At 41.4% G+C, this 19,361-nt stretch overlaps 1 protein-coding gene across 5 annotated transcripts in view; it reads right to left on the reverse strand.

Moving 5' to 3' along the window:
- ADGRG6 (adhesion G protein-coupled receptor G6) overlaps positions 1 to 19,361 on the reverse strand; it is a 134,641-nt gene that overhangs the window by 11,715 nt on the left and 103,565 nt on the right. For all 5 annotated transcript variants that reach the window (XM_023513507.1, XM_023513511.1, XM_023513508.1 and 2 more), the window contains 7 exons: positions 19,210 to 19,329; positions 17,669 to 17,717; positions 16,156 to 16,259; positions 13,166 to 13,293; positions 12,191 to 12,459; positions 10,761 to 10,857; positions 8,350 to 8,633 (listed from right to left, as the gene is read on the reverse strand). In XM_023513507.1, the coding sequence (XP_023369275.1) occupies positions 8,350 to 8,633; positions 10,761 to 10,857; positions 12,191 to 12,459; positions 13,166 to 13,293; positions 16,156 to 16,259; positions 17,669 to 17,717; positions 19,210 to 19,329 (1,051 nt within the window). The remainder of the gene's footprint in view (positions 1 to 8,349; positions 8,634 to 10,760; positions 10,858 to 12,190; positions 12,460 to 13,165; positions 13,294 to 16,155; positions 16,260 to 17,668; positions 17,718 to 19,209; positions 19,330 to 19,361) is intronic.

A 19,361-nucleotide genomic window follows, 5' to 3' on the forward strand; every position in this document is an offset into this window, starting at 1 on the left:
CCCTAGCGATATACTATCCTAAACAATGCATCCACTTACGAGAGGGCTTTTAAAAGGACCTAGGGCTTGGATTATTGACTAACTTTAATAAGCAGATACACTTTGTACCACCAGTAGTGTCATCAAGCAAAAGCATATAAATAACTTGAGTTGGTTACCAGTTCCTATTAGGTTTTGAAGAGGTAGTAACAGTTATGCAGTGGAGTGGAGGGAAGGAAACCCGAGGTGAGGTCACCAGAGGCTGCAGATGAAGGAGACTGCGGCGCCACAGGAGGCAGCCCACTGCCTCAGGTCTACTCAATTTCCCTTATCGGTCAGAATGTCCAGAATTTGTTCTGGGAGGTATTTTTGTTACATAGTTAGAAATGTAGGTTACTTTGTTTTCCTTCCTTCCTTCCTTCCTTCCTTCCTTTCCTCCCTCCCTCCCTTCTTCCCTTCCTTCCTTCCTTCTTTCCTCCCTCCCTCCCTCCATCCCTCCTTCCCTCCTTCCTTTCCCTTCCTTCCTTCCTTTCTTTTTTTCTTTCCTTTCCTTCTTCTGTTCTTTCCTTTCTTTCTTTCCGTCCTTTCTTTCCTTATTTTTCCTTTTTCTTTCTTTTTTTTCTGTCTCTCTCTCTCTCTTTTTTTTCTTTTCCTTCTGACAGAGTCTCACGTTATTGACCTTGGTAGAGTGCTGTGGCATCACACAGCTCACAGCAACCTCCAGCTCCTGGGCTTAGGCGATTCTCTTGCCTCAGCCTCCCAAGTAGCTGGGACTACAGGCGCCCACCACAACACCCGGTGATTTTTTTGTTGTTGCAGTTTGGCCAGGGCCAGGTTTGAACCCACCACCCCCAGTATGGGGCTGGCGCCCTACTCACTGAGCCACAGGCACCACCCTTACTTTATTTTCTTAAATAATTTTTTTAACAGAATCATGTATTGGCCCTGTGAAAGATTATAAACGTTAATTAAGGACTTGCTCCTGGGCAATAATCCAGGTACTACTCACTATAGGGCCTCACACTGAGCAAATGATTTTCTTTTAGTTGAGAGTAGAAGGCAACATTTTCTACATGTCGCTCCGATTCATAATCTCTTATTCTTCTGTAACACTCAGTACTTTTTATACAAGTCATAGTCATTGGAAGAAAAAACTTTAGAGGTTGTGCTTGGGCTTTCAAGCACTTTGGATGAGAACTAGAGCACAGATTCATTTTTTTCAGCCCTTTTGGGGTGCTGAAATGTGAATTATTTTGAGGATTAGATCCTGACCACGGTTGGAGAGGATGGGGTTAAAGATAACATAAAACTGACTGACTTTTCAGGTTGTGCGGTGCTACCCTAAATCATAATTACATAATTACATAACATTACATGGTACCGTCCATTCTCAAGCAACTGCATTTGCACCCAATAAACTTAAGAGACACTGGTACATAAATTGGACTTAACATCTGATGCATCTCTGCTAAAATTAAGGGATACAGTAAAAGTCACATCCATGCATCATCTTCCACTATGAACTGAGAAGCTATGGGACAAAATTAGACAATAAACTTAAGAAATTAGAATTCTTAGGAATGGACATATTTTAAATTCCAAGGTATTATATTTATAACACAAATATAGTAAATTCTTTAGCCTTGAGATCCATTTCCATTTTAAATCAGAATAGAATTCTCATAATAGGTTCTTTTACTATTTGTAGTCACTTGCCCTTTTTTCCCATGAATTTAAGTCAGCCTGGCAATAAATATTATACCCAAATTCTTTTCAGGACAAAATATCCCTTTTAGGAAGAGTTTGGCAGTGGGAAATGAGGGAGGCCTCTCCATGGGGAAGAACACACCTACGCAGTGTGGAAAGAAATCCTGAACACTTCAGGGAGGAGCGCAGAAAATGCGGCAGGACAGCCAAGGGCACTTGGAGGCGACCATGAGAAAATGAAGGAAATGAAACAGAAAATGTATTCTCTCCCCTCCATGTCGACCTCGGTGCCAGAAGCATAGCTAACATCACCAGACTTTAATGGAGTTCTGTGTTGACATCCAAGGAAATGAGCTTGATTCCCCCATCACAGTCTCGGCCCTCTTTCTACCAGTTTTCTTTTTCCCTTGGCAAATCTTCATACTGCCCAGAAAGAACATAGTCTTGTGGCTGTCTGGAAAAAGCGTTAGGCTGTGACCTGACCTCAGACACAGGCACTATCTACTCTTCACAGTGTAGCTTTATTTAACTAAGGGGTTGGCAACACCGCCCCTCAAAGGCGGAAGCTAAAGGGCTCAGAAGATTGAGTTAGGAGGTAAGGTTTTTACTTCGTCCTTATAAGCTTCTGTCTCTGTTAAGAAATCTTCCTATCTCACCAAACAGAGTTCACAAGGGTCCTTTTACGGTGAATTTTAGCCTGAGAAATTATCATTCTGATGAATGTGAACCAATAGTGAAAGTTGACTTTTTATTCCCCTTGATAACAGAGCTCCAGAAACACAGTGCAGAGGAAGACTGTGGACACAGGTAACTCCAGGGGTATGGAATGGAGTCAGGGTGGGCAGCAGTGAGCGATTGATTAAATCAAATGTGTCTTAATTAGGTCATGATCATAGAGCAATTCTAGAGTTTTGATGGGAAAACTGGTCAAGAATTGAACCAGATTTTTGGGCAGAAGATATTTGTGTTCCAGGTAATTGATTTTTGACAAAAATGGTCTAGATGACCTCTGAGCTCTTCAGCAAGCCTGTGTCCAAATCTTCAAACAGCTCCTGTGTTGTGCTGACACGCTGGCAGCTGGTGGTTGGGCTGGAGAATCTTTAAGGGTTTATGGCTCTCTTAAGAAACTTCTTAAATCCTCCTCTCCTACTATGAAGGTGCCCTTTAGAAAACTATTTCTCTGTGACACAAAATGCCCTTCCAAAAGGTGAGTAATTTATTTTCTTGCTGTGTGTAATGTCTCAGCCAACATGATGTCGTTTCAGATGTTAGGGGTTGAAATGTGGGTCATCTCTTTACCTTGGCACCAATTCAATACGTGTATAGTACGTGGGATTAGGTAACAGCTTGTTTTTTTTTTTTTTTTTCTTGAGTCTCCTAACCTCAATCTCCACTGCCAAGGGGACTTAGTTGACATTGAGCATAGTTTACCTCATAAATTGACTTAAATTTTCTTAGTTTACCAACAGAGTAATAATAATGATGATGCAGCTCCCTAAATGATTTTTGCTGAATGAGAGATTAAATTCTCATTTATTCAGTAAATGTCTATTTACTAACTGTGTTGGGTTTTTTTGTTTGTTTGTTTTGTTTTTTTGGGACAGAGTCTTACTTTGTCATCCTCGGTAGAGTGCTATGGCATCACAGCTCACAGCAACCTCAAACTCTTAGGCTTAAGCGATTCTCTTGCCTCAGCCTCCCGAGTAGCTGGGACTATAGGTACCTGCCACAATAGCTGGCTATTTTTTGGTTGTAGTTGTCATTATTGTTTGGCGGGACTGGGCCAGATTCGAACCCTCCAGCCCCAATGTATGTGGCTGGCGTCCTAGCCACTGAGCTACAGGCGCCAGGACAGTGTTTTTATTATTATCATTATTATTATTATTATTATTATTACAGTTTTTGGCTGGGGCTGGGTTTGAACCTGCCACCTCCAGCATATGGGGTCGGCGCCCTACTCCTTTGAGCCACAGGCACTGCCCACAGTGTTTTTATTTTTAATGGAGATATTCACTTCCTAGAAGCTTTGAAATAAAGAAGAGAAAGGGCAGTAATTTGTTTTAGTTTTCTATTTATGCTTTGTCTCCCAATAATGTGCTTTTCTATTTTCGTATATTGCTATATCATAAATATCCTGGCACCAGATTGAAATTGATCTGGGAAAGTCATTAACTTCTCTTACTCTTCGTTTCTGGAGAAAATGGAGAAAATACCCTCCTCGGGTACCTACTTGTGAGACCTGTTGCAAGAATGACAGCGGATCACAGACACTGTGTGAAGTGCTTGGTAAACAAGACTGCACTCTCTAAAGATGCTGTTTCTGTTTCTCTGGGTATCTTAATGTTATCCAAGTAATGAACGGGAATATTACCTCTGAGTAGACTGCTGAGGCCCTTCTATGTTGCCCACAGCAGCTTCTCTTTGCAGAACCATACGTTGCATCTCATATGCTGTCATATATCTCAACAGAAGATGGGCTCATTATACCTAAGACTATTAATCAATATTGTTTCACATGCCTGGAAAAGGAATATTAAAGACCAAGCTTTTGTTGTGGAGCTAGTTTTAGATCCTGAGGAACTTGCTAGGAGAGTTAAACTTTGCTCGATTACCAGAGAAGCCTAATTTAATGGATAGTGTCAAATACTTTGGAGCAGTTAACGAACAAAATATAGAGCCTGAGAGACTCTTGTTCATCACCCATATAACAAGTGGCTATGTGCGTGTCTGTTATCTTAGAGCATGATTCAATCCTGCAAAGTAATGATGATATTATTTGGTGATATTATCAAGGGACAGATGTCCAAAAGGACTCTGACCAAGATTTCAGTAGCCAGGAAATTGCCTTTTATCTCTTCAGGATGAATTACTGAAGGATAATTTACTCAGGCACATGAATTATGATGTAATTTTGTCAGACATTTGTTCTCTGTTCCACAGTAATTTGTAGAAGGGAATTTTCTGCAGTTGTATTCTTTTTAAAAAAATTAAAAATTTTAATGCAATTATCTGTTAGTTTCATCCTGGGAAAGTAGCAAAAATAGCAAAAGCAGAAAAATATGTAAATTTACCATATTAAGAATTGTATTTATTGTCCAATCTTAGCAGGAAAAAAAAAATCAATGAAATGATTACCATAAAACTTAATTAAGTGAAATAGATACAGTAAGAACAACAAAGAAATATACTATGGAAAATTAAAAAAATAATAAACTTGGTCTTAGCCTCGATTCAAGGCTTGATGACTTCATTCACTCATTCAAGTATGTGAAATTTTAATTATAACCACACAGATTATAATAACTTTCTAATACCCATTTAAGACAAATTTTGGTAATTGTATACATAAACAAAAAGTAAATATATAGAACTAAAATAAAAATATATACTAAAATAAACATGAAACATGCAAATAAAAAAATAAAAATATATAGGCTTTTTGGATTTACGTGTGTACCTATATAATCATGCCTGTATACGTGCTTGAGCACATACACACCTCCACATATATTTCCAAAATCATGAATAATAAAATGGATTTTTGAACATGTTCATAACAAATGTTTAAAGACATGAACAAATGTGGAAAAGCCTTTTCTCGGATATACATGCCCTGAGAGCACAGTAGACCCAGCTCGAACACCTGCGGCTCCCACAGGTCCCATATCCCTAACACACGGTGACTCTGTTGCCTGTTAGATGCTCAAGTACAAGCAAAATTTCAGAGAGGTTAAAATTTGCTTGGTGTAGTTTTCGTTTCCAGAATATTTTGTGGCATTCTACCTCTTTAGCCACTGCTAAATCTTATAATGTGGGGAATCTGTTAACCCTACTATTATACTCAAACTAAACAAGAAGACCCCCCCCACCACCATGCTAATCACTCTAGAAAAATAGTTTAATGACCAAACCAATGACGAGTATTCTGGCGCAGCATACTTCCTAAGTGTCCCCCGACTCTGTGCACATCTTTCCAGCTCCCCCGCCCCCACGACAGTCTAAACTACCGAGTCCCCTTCTCCTAGAACGCTGCGAGAGCCTCCTACCTGCTCTTCCCACAGACACGACTAGGGGCTCTAACCCACTCTCCACATTATGCCCAGCTTTCTCTTCACAAAGTGCATATCTGCTCATGTCACTCCAAGTGCGTAAATCGTTCAAAGACTCCCTGGTGCTTTTTTAAAGATCTAAGCCCCTGCCTCTCTTTCGTGCCTCTCTGTTCCATCACTATCCTGTCCTTTTGTTGCTCTCAGCATATATGAGCTTTCTTTTAATTCCTTAAACACACGCTATCATCAGTAACCACAGCAAATTTTTTCCCATGAAGCGTTTTCTACATGAAATATTCTTTTCCCTCCTCCTACTTCCAACTGTCACCTAGCTAATTCCTACTGATCAGTTTGGACATCACATCTTCCCGAATATGTTCTCAATCTGCAAGGCACTTTTTCAATAGCAATGGATTAGATTAACATCAGTCACCCCTACTAGAATATAAGCTCCATGAGCCAAAGGGACCACATCAAGTTTTTTGCTGGGATGAGGAACACCAAAAAGGGAAAAGAAAAACACACATACAGACACACAGAGTATGTATATCGATGATGTAGTTTGCCTACATAGTACTTGAGTTCATTTTGCATTCACTAAATTGTTTCTTTAAACTGTCTAAATTCTACATGCTTCTTTTCATAAAGCACAGACTTCCAACAACAAAGCCTCTCTTAGAAGGTTCAGCAAGTGACTCACCAATAAAAAAACCATCAAGTGACTCTTCTGTGTCCTGAGAAGTTTTTGAATAATCCTGGCCCGTAAGTAATTGTCGGCAGACTCATGTTCTATCTATCACTGCCTTTTTTTTTTAATTTTCATTTTAGGAGGTGCTTTTAACATCATTAAATATGTAGAAATCTGTTCTGAGTTTATATAATTGAAAATCAGTCTTAAAGGTCAGTGATTTATGAAGAACACTGACTTGATGACGGTTTACAACGTTTTTCCCTGCTGACAGGAGACCCATGCTGGGAAAAAATAAAACATCCCAATTCTCATTAATGGAAACAGAGCTGAACAGACAACTGGAGCTGTTGAAGGTTACTGAAACTGCCAGGAAATTCTAAAAGCAAAACCGAGGCTGGCCTGGCAGATCAGTGTGCCTTTCATGTACAATCCTTAAACATAAAACCATGGAATTTGTGATGCTAATGGACACTCCTGTCAATATTTATTTAGGCACTTTCATGTTGTATATTATAGAAAATACTAAATAGGGGCATACCCACTTTACAGAGCTAGCTCCGTGTATTCATATGCTACAACTTTTGCAGTTGTGCTTGGGGTTTATTACTCTACCGACTGAAGATAATGAGCCCACATACTGCCTGTGTCATGGGAGAGTGAACCGGAATAAAATTTGCTGAACTAATTACTATATATTAATGTCAGAAGAGCCTCCGATTGGATTTAGGCCATCCCAAAGGGTTCTTTCTTTAGCAATCCATTCATTTAACAAATAGTATGGAGCACCTACGACATGAGAGACTTTTTTTGCCGTTCACAAGCTAATGGAGGACCTGGGAGGCAGAGAGGTTTGTAGTGAACAAGACTCCCCTGCAGGTAAGTGCAGACTTTCCTGAGAACACACCTGAAGGCAGTGCCCCTGTTTGGGAGAGGCCCCTCCAGTGTAGGTTTATTCAGCTGTGGTCCCTCTTCCTCCCCACATGTCTGCAACTGCATGACCGATATGCTCAGCTAAGCCATTCACACTGCTCTGCTCAAAACCCTCCAAACTCCGACACCCAACTTCTTCTACAATGTTGGCCTCACGATGCTTCTGAGCATTAGGGAGTTTCAACAACACAGGGTATTGTCAATATCTTAAAAGATGTCATTTAATTTTCAAAAAGCAGATTTATATTCACTTAAGCCTAAAAGTGAAATCCACGATAAAGTACACTGATGGTACGTATGATGGCATCAGAAGCATGATGGAAACTCCTGGAAGGAAGCCTGGCATTTCTGTATAAAGCAGGCCATTGGCAAATGACTGTTAAATTGTTGAATTAATTGTGAAAAGTTCAATATAATTCATAAAAGGACAAAAGTTGCTGAATTAGAGTGTTGCTATTCACTGTGGTATTCAAGAAGCCAAGGAGGCCAGGCACAATGGGCGGCTCATGCCTGTAATCCTCACACTCTGGGGAGGTCGAGGCAGGTGGATTACTTGAGGTCAGAAGGAGTATGAGACCAGTCTGAGCAAGAGCAAGAGCAATACCCCATCTCTACTAAAAATAGAAGACTAAGCAGGGCTTTGGTGGCAGGCACCTGTAGTCCCAGCTGAACTCAGGAGGCTGAGGCAGGAGGATGTCTTGCACCTAGGAGTTTGAGGCTGCTGTGAGCCAGGCTGATGCTGTGACACTCACTATCTGCGAGGTATACTAATATACTCAGGATACATCGCTGAAAAAAAAAAAGGAAAACTGACATTCTATGCCATGTATTCATTCAAGACATTTTTAAGGAGTGACCAGGCTGTGTCTGCAACTATGCCCTGCACTGGAATAGTGGTGTAGAAACTTAACGTGGCATCTGTCCCAAAGTGAAGCTGCTCACAGATGTGACAAAGTTAGAAAGCAAAAATTGCCCTGATACAATTTATCTTACCTTGTAATGAATTGAAGATGGAAAAGAGGTACACGAAAAGGACATTTAAGGGTCCCCAGCGTAAGAAAGCAAAACCCCACGTCATGCCCAGCAGAAAGGTCAGGCTGACCACACTGCGCAGGTTCCGCAGAACCTCTTCTCTCAGGGTCCGGCTGCTCCTCTTGCCGTTCCTCCCACAGATCTGCACCATCACCACAATGAACATGGCAACGTTCAGAAAAAACATGACTCCAAAATACCCAGCACAGGACACATAAAACACCACTGGATCCTGAATCCAACAGCTGAAAACAGAAGAGGAAGAAATGAGAAAGAAAAAGAGACTTAGGACCAGGCCCCGTCTCCCTCCAACTTTTCTTGGCCTACTCTGGACCACTGCAGGTTTCTCTCTTGAACACCTTTAGAAAGTCCCTTGGACCTCACTTGCCTTCTTCAGCCTTCATCTGAGTGATTTTGGGTTTTTTTGGTCTATGGATGGCCACAACCTTAATGTCTAGTTATTTAAGTCAATCAGTGTTAACTTATTGCCAAGCAAGGCAGGCTTCTTGAATTTTGTGTTCTATGAAGACACTCTTGCTTGGCTCACCCCCAGCCATGTCTAACCTCCTTTTCTCCTGTGTGTCTATACAGGAAGAGTGGAAAATCTGAGAACTCACTTTAGGGCTCTGTATTTAAGAGATGGCAGTGTGACAAAATGATAGGGAAGCAGAAGTCTGCTGAGGGGGTTGGGGGACACCTATTCCTGATAGACCCAACTGGCAAAGCCCTATTCCCTCTTCCTGCCGCCAACACAAATGTGAGTTCTAGAGCTGCATGGTCATCCCCGTCCAGGAGAGAAAGAGGCCATGTGAGCTGCAGTTATTGGCTCTGACACTTCAACCATAAAATCAATGCCAATGGTTACTACTTCATGTTTCTTGTCATTTGTGAGGAATAAATACCTAAACTTCTTTAAGCCACCTAGTTGTGGGTTTGTTACTATGGACATCGTAAGTCCCCTTAATATCACTGGCCTCTAATAAGGCAAGACCCTATTATACAACTGTGAGATTCTCACCTGGACACTTCTCATGCACAATTACAAAGTTTACATTGATTACAAAACATCCTTATGAGATTGAGAAGAGATACTTGATCTTTAGAGTGATATACAGACCAGACAGTTGATGAAAGACATCTGAAAACTGTCATATGCGTGAGTACGCCAGGAGCAAAGTTGACAAGTATCACAATTTGCAGGAGTCTTTGTGCCTAATCAATGCTATGGAAATTCTTGGGTACCTCAAAAAACAGATGAATGATTTAAGGCAATTATATCCATCCTAAAATTCCAGTGGAAATAGTCTTCCCCACTGGAACAAAAGTCTGCGCAAAAGCAAAAGATGTCCTGAACATCTCTGACTCCTAGAACCCAACATAATTCTGGCATAGAGCAAATTCTAAATCAAACAGAGCTGCTTATGGCACAGCAATTTACTAAGACGTCCTATAGGAGTTGACCAACTCTCTAAATTTCCTTATTTAGAACTTACTTTTTGATTTCTACTTTGAATATATGGTATCATAAAGGTCCCTACCATAATACTGCTTATCCCTGGAACTAACCTTTCTTTACATATGGAAGTTCCCCTAAAATCATGGAAATCCCTGACCTAGTTCGACGATTCTGCTCCAGTTCTTAAAGAGCCCTTTGAGTGTGACATTAGAAATGTAGGCGGGAGGACCCCAGGGGAGCAGCACAGACGCGGACGGCCAACAGGGGGCAGAAGTGCTGTTCAACCCCAAGCTGTGCGTGGACGGGGGCACCACAGGGCTCACGTCAGGAATAAGCTCCTGCTTCATTCAGTAATTCTTTTCATCAACAAATACTTACTGAGCACCCATGATGTGACTGATAAAATACGCCAGAACTACCCAAACGGAGCAATAGGAGGACCTTCATCTCAATGATGGATGTCACGGTCTGAAGGGAAATTTCCAAACTATTCAAGAACTCACTGATTTCCCGATTCTCTCCATTTCTGCATAAAACTCACACTGGTATGGAATCACTCACTGTCGGATACTGCTACTTAACTCTCCTGAAGATGTGTGTGGGTTGCAGGAGGTGGGAGTATTATGAAATCTCCCCAAATAGCCTGGGTCCTCTGAGGCTAGAAGACAGTATCTCAGGCACCCCCTGAATTCCCCCAGATGGCAGAGTACAATGTAAGTACACAAAGTGGCTGGTGCATCTCAGGGCATTCGGGTACAATCATCTGCTGTGTGGCAGAGACCTTAGCAGAGACGTATGAAGAAACCTCAGCCTTGTAAAACAAGAGCCTCATGACTTGCATGAAACTTATCCTGCATTTCAGGAAACAAAGGACAGATGCCCACCATAAACACACCCCCCAAAGTCTATGACTTACAATTCATCGCCTTTTTCTTTTCCATAGCTTTTTCTTCCATAGACTTCATTTTGGTTTCTGCTCGCCAGAATAATTGATACCACTAAGGCGGGCAAACCTGTTATATAAAGACAAAGACACAAACAACGCCTGTGAAGCATCTGGAATTGCTTTATAGGACTCATAATGGCAAGGATAGGGAAAAAAGGAAGCAGGCGTGCGCGTCCAGGCACACACTCTGTGTCACAGATCCAGACCTCTTACAACTGTCAACTCGGTTACAAACAACAAAATCCCCGCCTTGGTGTGGAATATGCCCAACTCCCTATTGGCAACAATCAAAACATACTCTTAAATGAAAGATATTTAAATATTCTGTTTGCTTCGGGGACCCACTGGAGAGCTTAGAAAGTGATTTGAACTGCATCCAGCACTGTGAAATGTGGTTTCATTAATGCCACTTTGTTGGATGGCAGAGTTCAGGCAGACAAGGTCACTGCAATTTATTTTGCCTTTCCAATCTAAAGAAAAATCACTAGAAAAGTTGGGGGGAGAACATTGACCTATGAAGTCTTCAGAGTCTTCTCTCTCGAAAGAATCTCTGAAGTGTCGCCATGCAACTTTCAGAGGAGAAATGCTATTCTACCCTATTTCTCCGACAGATGCTTTTACTGCCTCCTGAGGTGGTGTTGAATTTCTTGGCAACATCTCTCACTTCTAAATTTCCATCTGAAAAGGTTTATGAGAAAACTAGAATGTGGGCCACAGACGAAACCCATATAAAGGAAGGAGCTGCACGGGAAGATCCCAACCCTCCATGCCTGACGGAGGACTCATGTGAAAAAGGTCAAGGCAAAAATTCTGTAAGTATTCTGGTTACATACACAAAAATAACATTCTTTTCCTCCTTTCCAAGAAATAGGCTGTGTCTAGGGATGAGTGTAGCTATGAGTCTGAGCTGGCCTTTATGTTTCAAAGCAGGATGGAAAAGCACCACTGCCTGCCAGCTGCTTCTTCAGACTTGGGTGGGCTGGCTCTGGGCTCAGGAAATAAGTTTGTGGTGACTCAGGAGCGAGGGCTTTCCCTATACTCTTGAATTGAATGCATGCCGTTGAATAGTTTTTAAAAGACACAGTTCTGAAATGCCCTGTCCTTAGGAATTGCATATCTAATCCATATCTGCCCCAATTTTAAAAGTTTCCCTCCACAGCACTAACTCGTCTTTAAAAATAAGGATCCTCCTCTGAGAATGTGGCAACTTTCATGACAGAAAAGACAAAACCAAAACATTTCAGGAAAAAAGATGCTGAGAAATGGGTACAAAGTATGTTATCCAGGTGAAAGTCTGAACGCCCTGATGTGGCTTCTCCATAACTTACGCATGTAACGAAAAGCACATCTACCCTCTAAATTAGTGCAAATATAAAGGGGAAAAAATGGAAGAGACTCACCCCAACCAATGATGCAGAATTTGAGAATATATCGGCGAATGTAAGTGTTAAATACTTTAACTAGAGCGATGTACATGTGAATTGCCTCTAGCCCCATCCAGGTAAACGTGGCCAGAAGGAAGAAATGTAGAAGGGCCGCGATGGCCGTGCAGAGTCCGTCCACGTGAAAGGAGGAGACCCAGCTGTCCAGGAGGAAGATGAGGTTGAGAAACAGCAGGGCTGTACTCAGGTTCATCAAGATTTTGGAGGGATAATCCCTTCGCAATTTCCTAAAGAGGGAAAAAAGAAATAGAGGCGCTCACTAACCTTATAAATGAATCCTTGCCCCACAGATAGGAAATTCCTGTCTTATACAGGTGTGCAGCGGGTACGGCAGCACCCTCTCCCTGACGTGGTTCCGCCAGAAGGAGGGGTAAAGACATGTAAGGCTATACGGCAAGTCAGGAAGATTTTTTAAATATTCCTTTTACTTCAAAACTGTTTCTAATTGTTCACAAAATTCCCAATTGGTTTCGATAGACCACCTTTAATTCAGGAAAAAGTCTAGCGTTGTAAGAATGACACTTTTATTCAAACCGATGTCTCTAAATCATGGGCACTTTCTTGATTTGTTAATGAGTGCAGGATCCTTTTTTAAAAATTTCCCGTTTCCAGACCAATTTTATAAGTTTTACAAAGCCAAACGTTTTCATCTTTTACAATGTAGAAAGCCTCTTACACCGTTTTTACTTAAATGTTCATCATTGGTAACAGATTTGAATACATTTTCTAACTAGAACGACAGTCATGATAAATTAAGATTCCACAGCTGGAAAATTCAGGCTGCAAGATGCACCTTTTGAGAAACCTGAACGTTAAAACCGAACCACTCTATGTGATTCACAAAGTGTGGAAATGCTCCGGGAAGGCCAGGCAATCTTCTTACCGACATTTGAAACGGTTTGCACTGGGCTGGGCACACAGGAAAATACTTACTCAAAAGCTACATATGTCAGGAGAGTTGCTGCTGAGAAAATAGCTGATATGCCGCAGCCGACGTAGCTGATGAAAGTGAGGACTTTGGTGTTCCATATGTCTATCGGGGTGGGGTTTATTTTAAGATCCTACATAAAACATCAAAAGCAGACATAAGAAACCCTCTCTTCAGGAGAATGGCTGTCTCACTAGAAGAGCTCCTTGCTAACATCAGAGCACCTCAGCCTCAGGGGCTGAACACAGCAATGGAAATCAATCCTGAAGGTTCCATTTACCGTATTTGGAGGGATCAATACCTATAAGAAGCATGCAGCTTTCTTTCAGGAAGGAGTTGCACATCCTTTTCTATCTTGAAGTTCTTTCCCAAGCTCTTGGCACACTAGTTTTAACTGGAAGAGCAAAACCACCAGGTCCCTCAACCAAAGTTTTAAATATGAAAACAAGTATGTTTCATGCTTTTTCCTTGAGTAAGCTGAGTGTGTGTGAAATGAAACGTGAGTGAGTCAGTGCTGGGTTTGACTGAGGCCATAGAGAAGAGGCACAGCATCCTTATAGCTCTATGATATGCACAGAGTGAGGAAACTCAAGCAGGGACTGGGAGGGTGAGGGGCCTTTCCCCTCCCACCCCCAGATCCCCCAGTGAGGAAACTCAAACAGGGACTGGGAGTGTGAAGGGCCTTTCCCCTCCCACCTCCTACCCCCAGTGTGAAGGGCCTTCCCCTCCCACCCCCAGGAATTCCTCAAAGCACTGCAGGGATGCAGGGCATGCAGGGACATGGGACAGGGTTTGAGTCAGAGCCACCTGACTCACAGATGGGCTACCTCAATCAATATTTTGGTTATTCCAGGATCTTGTCAGGCCACGAAAATGAGTCATGGTCTTGAAGGTTCCCCAAGTGAGCTGTCACTACCATGAAAACCTATCTGGGTAAGACAGTGGACTTGGAAAACCCAATCAAGTCCAGAATTTAAAATAAAAAACTAAATTTAATAATCCTGTTTACATATTTAAACATAATTTTCATGTTTTATACTCATAGAATGAAAATATTTATCCTTCTGAACTAGCCAATATAAAAATGTCCTCATGTTAAGAACATTAAAAAATTTTACTACAAAGAGACTATTTTGTACATTAGAAGATAGAACCACAGGTATGGGATACATTTTCTTTAACTTCTCATATGGTAAATGTGTCATGGGACAATGTGGCCTCTGGGAATATCATATACAAATAAATAAAGAGTTTGGGAATCACAAAAAACTCTGAACAAAGTCTTGGATGCTCTAGAAAAGTGAAAAGGATATGGGTACATTCCCAGAAGGATAAATTCCAGAAAGCTTTTCTACCAGAACTTTATACTACTACAAATGCCATCATGGTGGAAAACACAAAGTTAGCTCTAAAAATGCATATCTATACAAATACATAAAATTGCAAATTCATAATAAAATTTAAACACTATAGGAAGGAATTGGCTATTCAAAGTACTGGGCAGCCAAACTCTGGCAGTATATAAATCATCTTTGAATAAATTTTTTTGTTTATTTTTTTTAGAGATAGGGTCTCACTCTGTTGTCCAGGCTGGAGTACAGTGGGGTGATCATAGCTCACAGCAGCCTCAAACTTCTGAACTCAAGCAATCCTCCTGCCTCAGTCTCCTGAGGAGCTGGGACTACAGGTGTGTGCCACCACTCCTGGCCTGAACTCTGTTATGATTATCTGATTAATATTTGACTTAATAACATGCACATCATTTTCCAAGAAATCATGAAAAATAAGTATTTTCTAAAAGAATGCCTGCTGTCACTTTTGGAGAAAAGAGAACAGAGAAAGAAACTGCATTTTCTCTTTTAATTATTTAGGGAAAACATGCTATAGTTTAACTGTCAGGAAAATTACAACGTGCTGTGTTGCCACACGACTGACAATGGTCATTTACATAGGCCAAGTAGATGCAGGAGCCAAAAACTACACCCCGTCTCCTCACTGCTTCCGCTCAGTCCCCACAGGAGGAAGTGTGTAAGATTTCAGGGAGGTGATAAACACGACCTGATGTCTGTGATTCTAATTTGAAAAGCTTTATTGCCTCGGTTCACATTACTCCTATCTCCTATCAAAAAACAAATGAGGTCGGGTCCCTTTGTGGAAACTATATAGAAGCAATGGCCACGTTACAAGACAGAGGGTGCCCTGAACCCCGGGAAAGTGTCTGTAGAGTCAAAAGTTGACTTAGACTCATAGGTATAAGTCTATGATGAACTCAAACAAGTCTTTGGATAGGGGGTGGATCTTGAAATTTTGGTAGGATATGATCTAATTTTACTGAAAACTGTTGGGCAAGCTAGATAATGAGATAGATGACCCAGGGCCACGGCAAAGGAGGGAGGAGGAAAGGCCAGAGTGATTTGGAGGCCTAAGAGTGACAGACTGTGGCACCCACCACCTCTGCAGCAGGACTGAAGGCCCATTCCAATCCCAGCCGCTCGGCTGTCCTGACCGACCACAGTGTCCAGGGTAGAGGTCACCTGGCACAATGCGACCTTCAAACACACTGAGCGAGCCATAACATAAGACGTTTTAACCTCACTCTTCACAGCTCCCTTCCACATAGACATCACCTAACATTTTCTTGGTCTTTAACCATCCCTTCCTCTCTACCCCTCTGTCTCCATGTCTCCCTGACTCTGTTTCTCTCTTAACCCAAGGGTTTCGTGGGCATTTTCTTCTTTCTGGGATTATTTATCGTCACAGCTAATGCTGTGAGAAAAAACCAAAAAGAACAAGTTCTTTTCTATAATTACTTTCACATATTTTTAATCTATGATCTCTACCAATTAGATGCTTCATCAAGAATCACGATTCAGGTAAAAATTATTCAGGAAATAATTCAGAAGACCATCACCGCCTAAGAAGGTGGACCGATAAACACGAGGAATGCTTTCCCAAGTTACACCAGGTCTAAAGGAGCTGAGAAACTCCCCCTTACCATCAGAACTCCAAAGTGTGTGAAGTGGGTGCACAGGCAGACCGTCTCACTCGCGTCAGAACTGTGCGCCACACATCCGGACGTGTTCCACCCTCCGACACTTTCTGTTGAAGGAATCCACAAACAGTGTGAAAAAACAGCAGGTTGGTGTCTTCTCAAGAGTGAGCGAGACCTTTAGGGAAATGGGCCTCAGGCTTTTCTGCCTTACAGAGGTTATTTGTAAAACAGATACCGTGATTAAAGCTACCCATACTCAGAATTATCTAGATTCCTGAAAATCACTTTAAATCAGTGCCAAGGGGGCAGTTAGTGGTTATTTGGTCAAACTGTGGACTGCTGAGTGCCTTGGGGGCTCCAAAAATATTTGATTCAATTTTTCAACATATTTTAAAATAAATGTCTATAAAAAGAATACTCCTTTTCCGATGTATTACATGCTAATGGACTCTTTGTAGCCAACACATTTCTTGTTGGAGGGTCAGTCTACATTTTGTGAAGACAAAGTGGGTCTGCTTTCCCGGAACATGCTATTTAAATACACAGCAGTCACAGACGTGAGGAGTTATAAGTGGCTTGAATGCATCTTATCTCTCATGATATAAAATGGAATATGAGCGACTTATATAATGCCAACGTATTGGATCTGTTTATTTGAATAATATTTTAAGATACCAGGTGATATTTTTAACTCTATGAGTAAATTTGGATCTTTAAAAACCTGTACAAAGAATTTTTTTTAAAGCATCCTGTCCAGCTGTGAGAAGGACTGCTACTAAAAAGGGTGTTAGCCACTTTTAGGCTTTTTTTTTTTTTTTTTAAATCAGGCCTTATGGACACAGGAATGAATTTGGCCACAATAATCCTGGTGAGGAACCCGGAGGGGAAGTGACCCTCAGGGGACAGGCAATAGGAGTATAGGAGTTTCAGCCCTTGTGTCTCCCCTCAAAGAGATTTCCACCTCTTGGATCTAATTATTTGTTTATCCATTAATTTTGCCTTCCTTTCTTGACTGCTGAGTATCATTTTGGAGCTGTGAATCTCTTTCAAGGAATACTCGTTCATTATAACGATTCCCGTATTTACATCCCTTTTGTCTGCTGCCCCATCCCCTTATAATTTGAGGTCTGGAATCTGGATTTGAACTTGTATGCCTCGTGCCTGTCAGGTGCACCCTAGGAGAATGAGATTCAGCGAGTGTCTGTATTCATCTTAAAGTGGCAATGCCAATGTATACTGAATTTTACAAATAATTGAAACCGAAAAGGTTGTTCAACTGGAAAAGAAAACGGAATCCAGTCTGCCTGTTTCTTCCTACAACTTCTTACCAAAAGTTACAGAAATGAGAACTGACTTTCCAAGCTACCCAAACTAACTTTGGCAGCCCAGCTGCCATTTTACACTTGCAGGGTGACTCACTCTGGTTTAGGGTGGAATTAAAGGAAACGGGGGTGTCTAACAATGTTTAAAATTCAGTTGTTATCTATATTAAGAAAACCAATATTTTAAAACTTACTGTTTTTGTTCATATCCCAGAAGGCACAGATGGGAGGATGATGCACATCCTATATTAACATAAGAATAAACATGTGAAACTGTGTTTAAAATGCTGTGATTTAAATATGGAGAAAAGAGTTAAAATGCCAAGGGTTTCACAAAGAAAGAGATCAGCCTGAGCTCTGCCAATACAACCTGAAAATGCCAGGCACTTCAGAATCTAGAAGGATCTTCTCTTCATAAGACTTCAAATAAAGATCACCTATTATCTCACAAGGAATCATATTATCACTGATTTATAGGTTACCAAATATGTGTGTCCCATCATTGAACACTGAGTCCGCGACCATTCTTGGCATTTAGCAAAGCTTTTTACATTATAATTACACATCATCTTCGAAATCCTCTTTTATGGCCAAGTGTTTACATAAACAAATTGAAAACAGAGACTCAGAGAGCTATTTGTAGACCCCATGCTCACGGCAGCATTATTCACAGTAGCCAAAACGCAGAAGCAACCCAAGTGCCTATTCATGGCTGAGGGGAAAAGCAAAGGCTGGTGGGCACATACGATGGAATATTATCCAGGCTTAAAAAAGGAAGAAAACTCTGCAACATGCAACAACATGGATAAATCTTATAGACATGATGCTAAGTGCAGTAAAGCCAGTCGCAAAAGGATAAATATTATGTCCTTCCACTTACGTAGGACGCTCAGGGTGGCCACATTAACAGACATGGAAAGCAGAAGGGTGGCTGCCATGGGGAGGGAAGTGGGGGGAATAGGGAATTCATACTCAATGGGAACAGAGTTTCTGCTAGAGGAGATGGAAAAGCTCTGGAGGCGGATGGTGGTAAATGTACTTTATGTCACCCACTGTACAGATCACTGGAATGGTCAATTTTATGTTACATATATTTTACCATAATAAAACAATAATCCCCTTTTTTAAATGAAGGGATTAAAACAAATGAAGCCAAAGGGCAGAACAAAGAGGTCTCGGGGGTCCGTGACCTAGCAGGCTAGCAGGCAGGGGACTTCATTTCAGTCCTCACTCTCTTCCTACCTACCTGCCTATCTAAAAAATGGCAGACTCATGACAAGGACCTGCTACAAAAGTGAGAAAGCCTCTGCCTCAGTCCTCTGTGACAACAAGAAGGCCCAGTGAATTTTATCAAATAAACAGGTGAGAGCGAGGCTAACGAAACAAGAAGAAAAGCAATATTCACCAAGAGCTTCCCCAAGCCAACCTCTCAGAAAGGAAGTCCGACCTCCCGTTTCTCCCTTGACTTGCTTTATTTGAAGTAATGAGTGTTGTTTCTTAAAAAGAGCAGCCCCTTTCCATTAGTCGCATTCTCCTTCTGACTACTGAGTCCTAGAGGAGACACATTTCTCCCCCGCTGCTGCTCTTTTCTCTGACTTCTGAGCTCAGCCCGACAAGCTGTTCTCCAGTTCTCGAAAACTGGTCCCTCATGAAAAGGGCCTTTTTATTATGTAGGTCTGATCATTCTCTAAAATCATCTGACTCTGTTCAGTCGGTCTTGGTAGCGTTTTCTTACCTGAGCTCTTGTGTGTTTGATTTTAATTTGGACAGGCTCGCTCAGATTCTGGATGGTGATGTTTCCAATGCTGCACGCCATCACGTAACTCACTAAGGTTTTACCTTCGAGTCCGACGTCCTTTGGAAGACAAAAAAAAAATTGCATGTGTT

Source organism: Otolemur garnettii, unplaced genomic scaffold, assembly GCF_000181295.1.
Source record: "Otolemur garnettii isolate 467f Iridium unplaced genomic scaffold, OtoGar3 scaffold00042, whole genome shotgun sequence".
Taxonomy (NCBI): domain Eukaryota; kingdom Metazoa; phylum Chordata; class Mammalia; order Primates; family Galagidae; genus Otolemur; species Otolemur garnettii.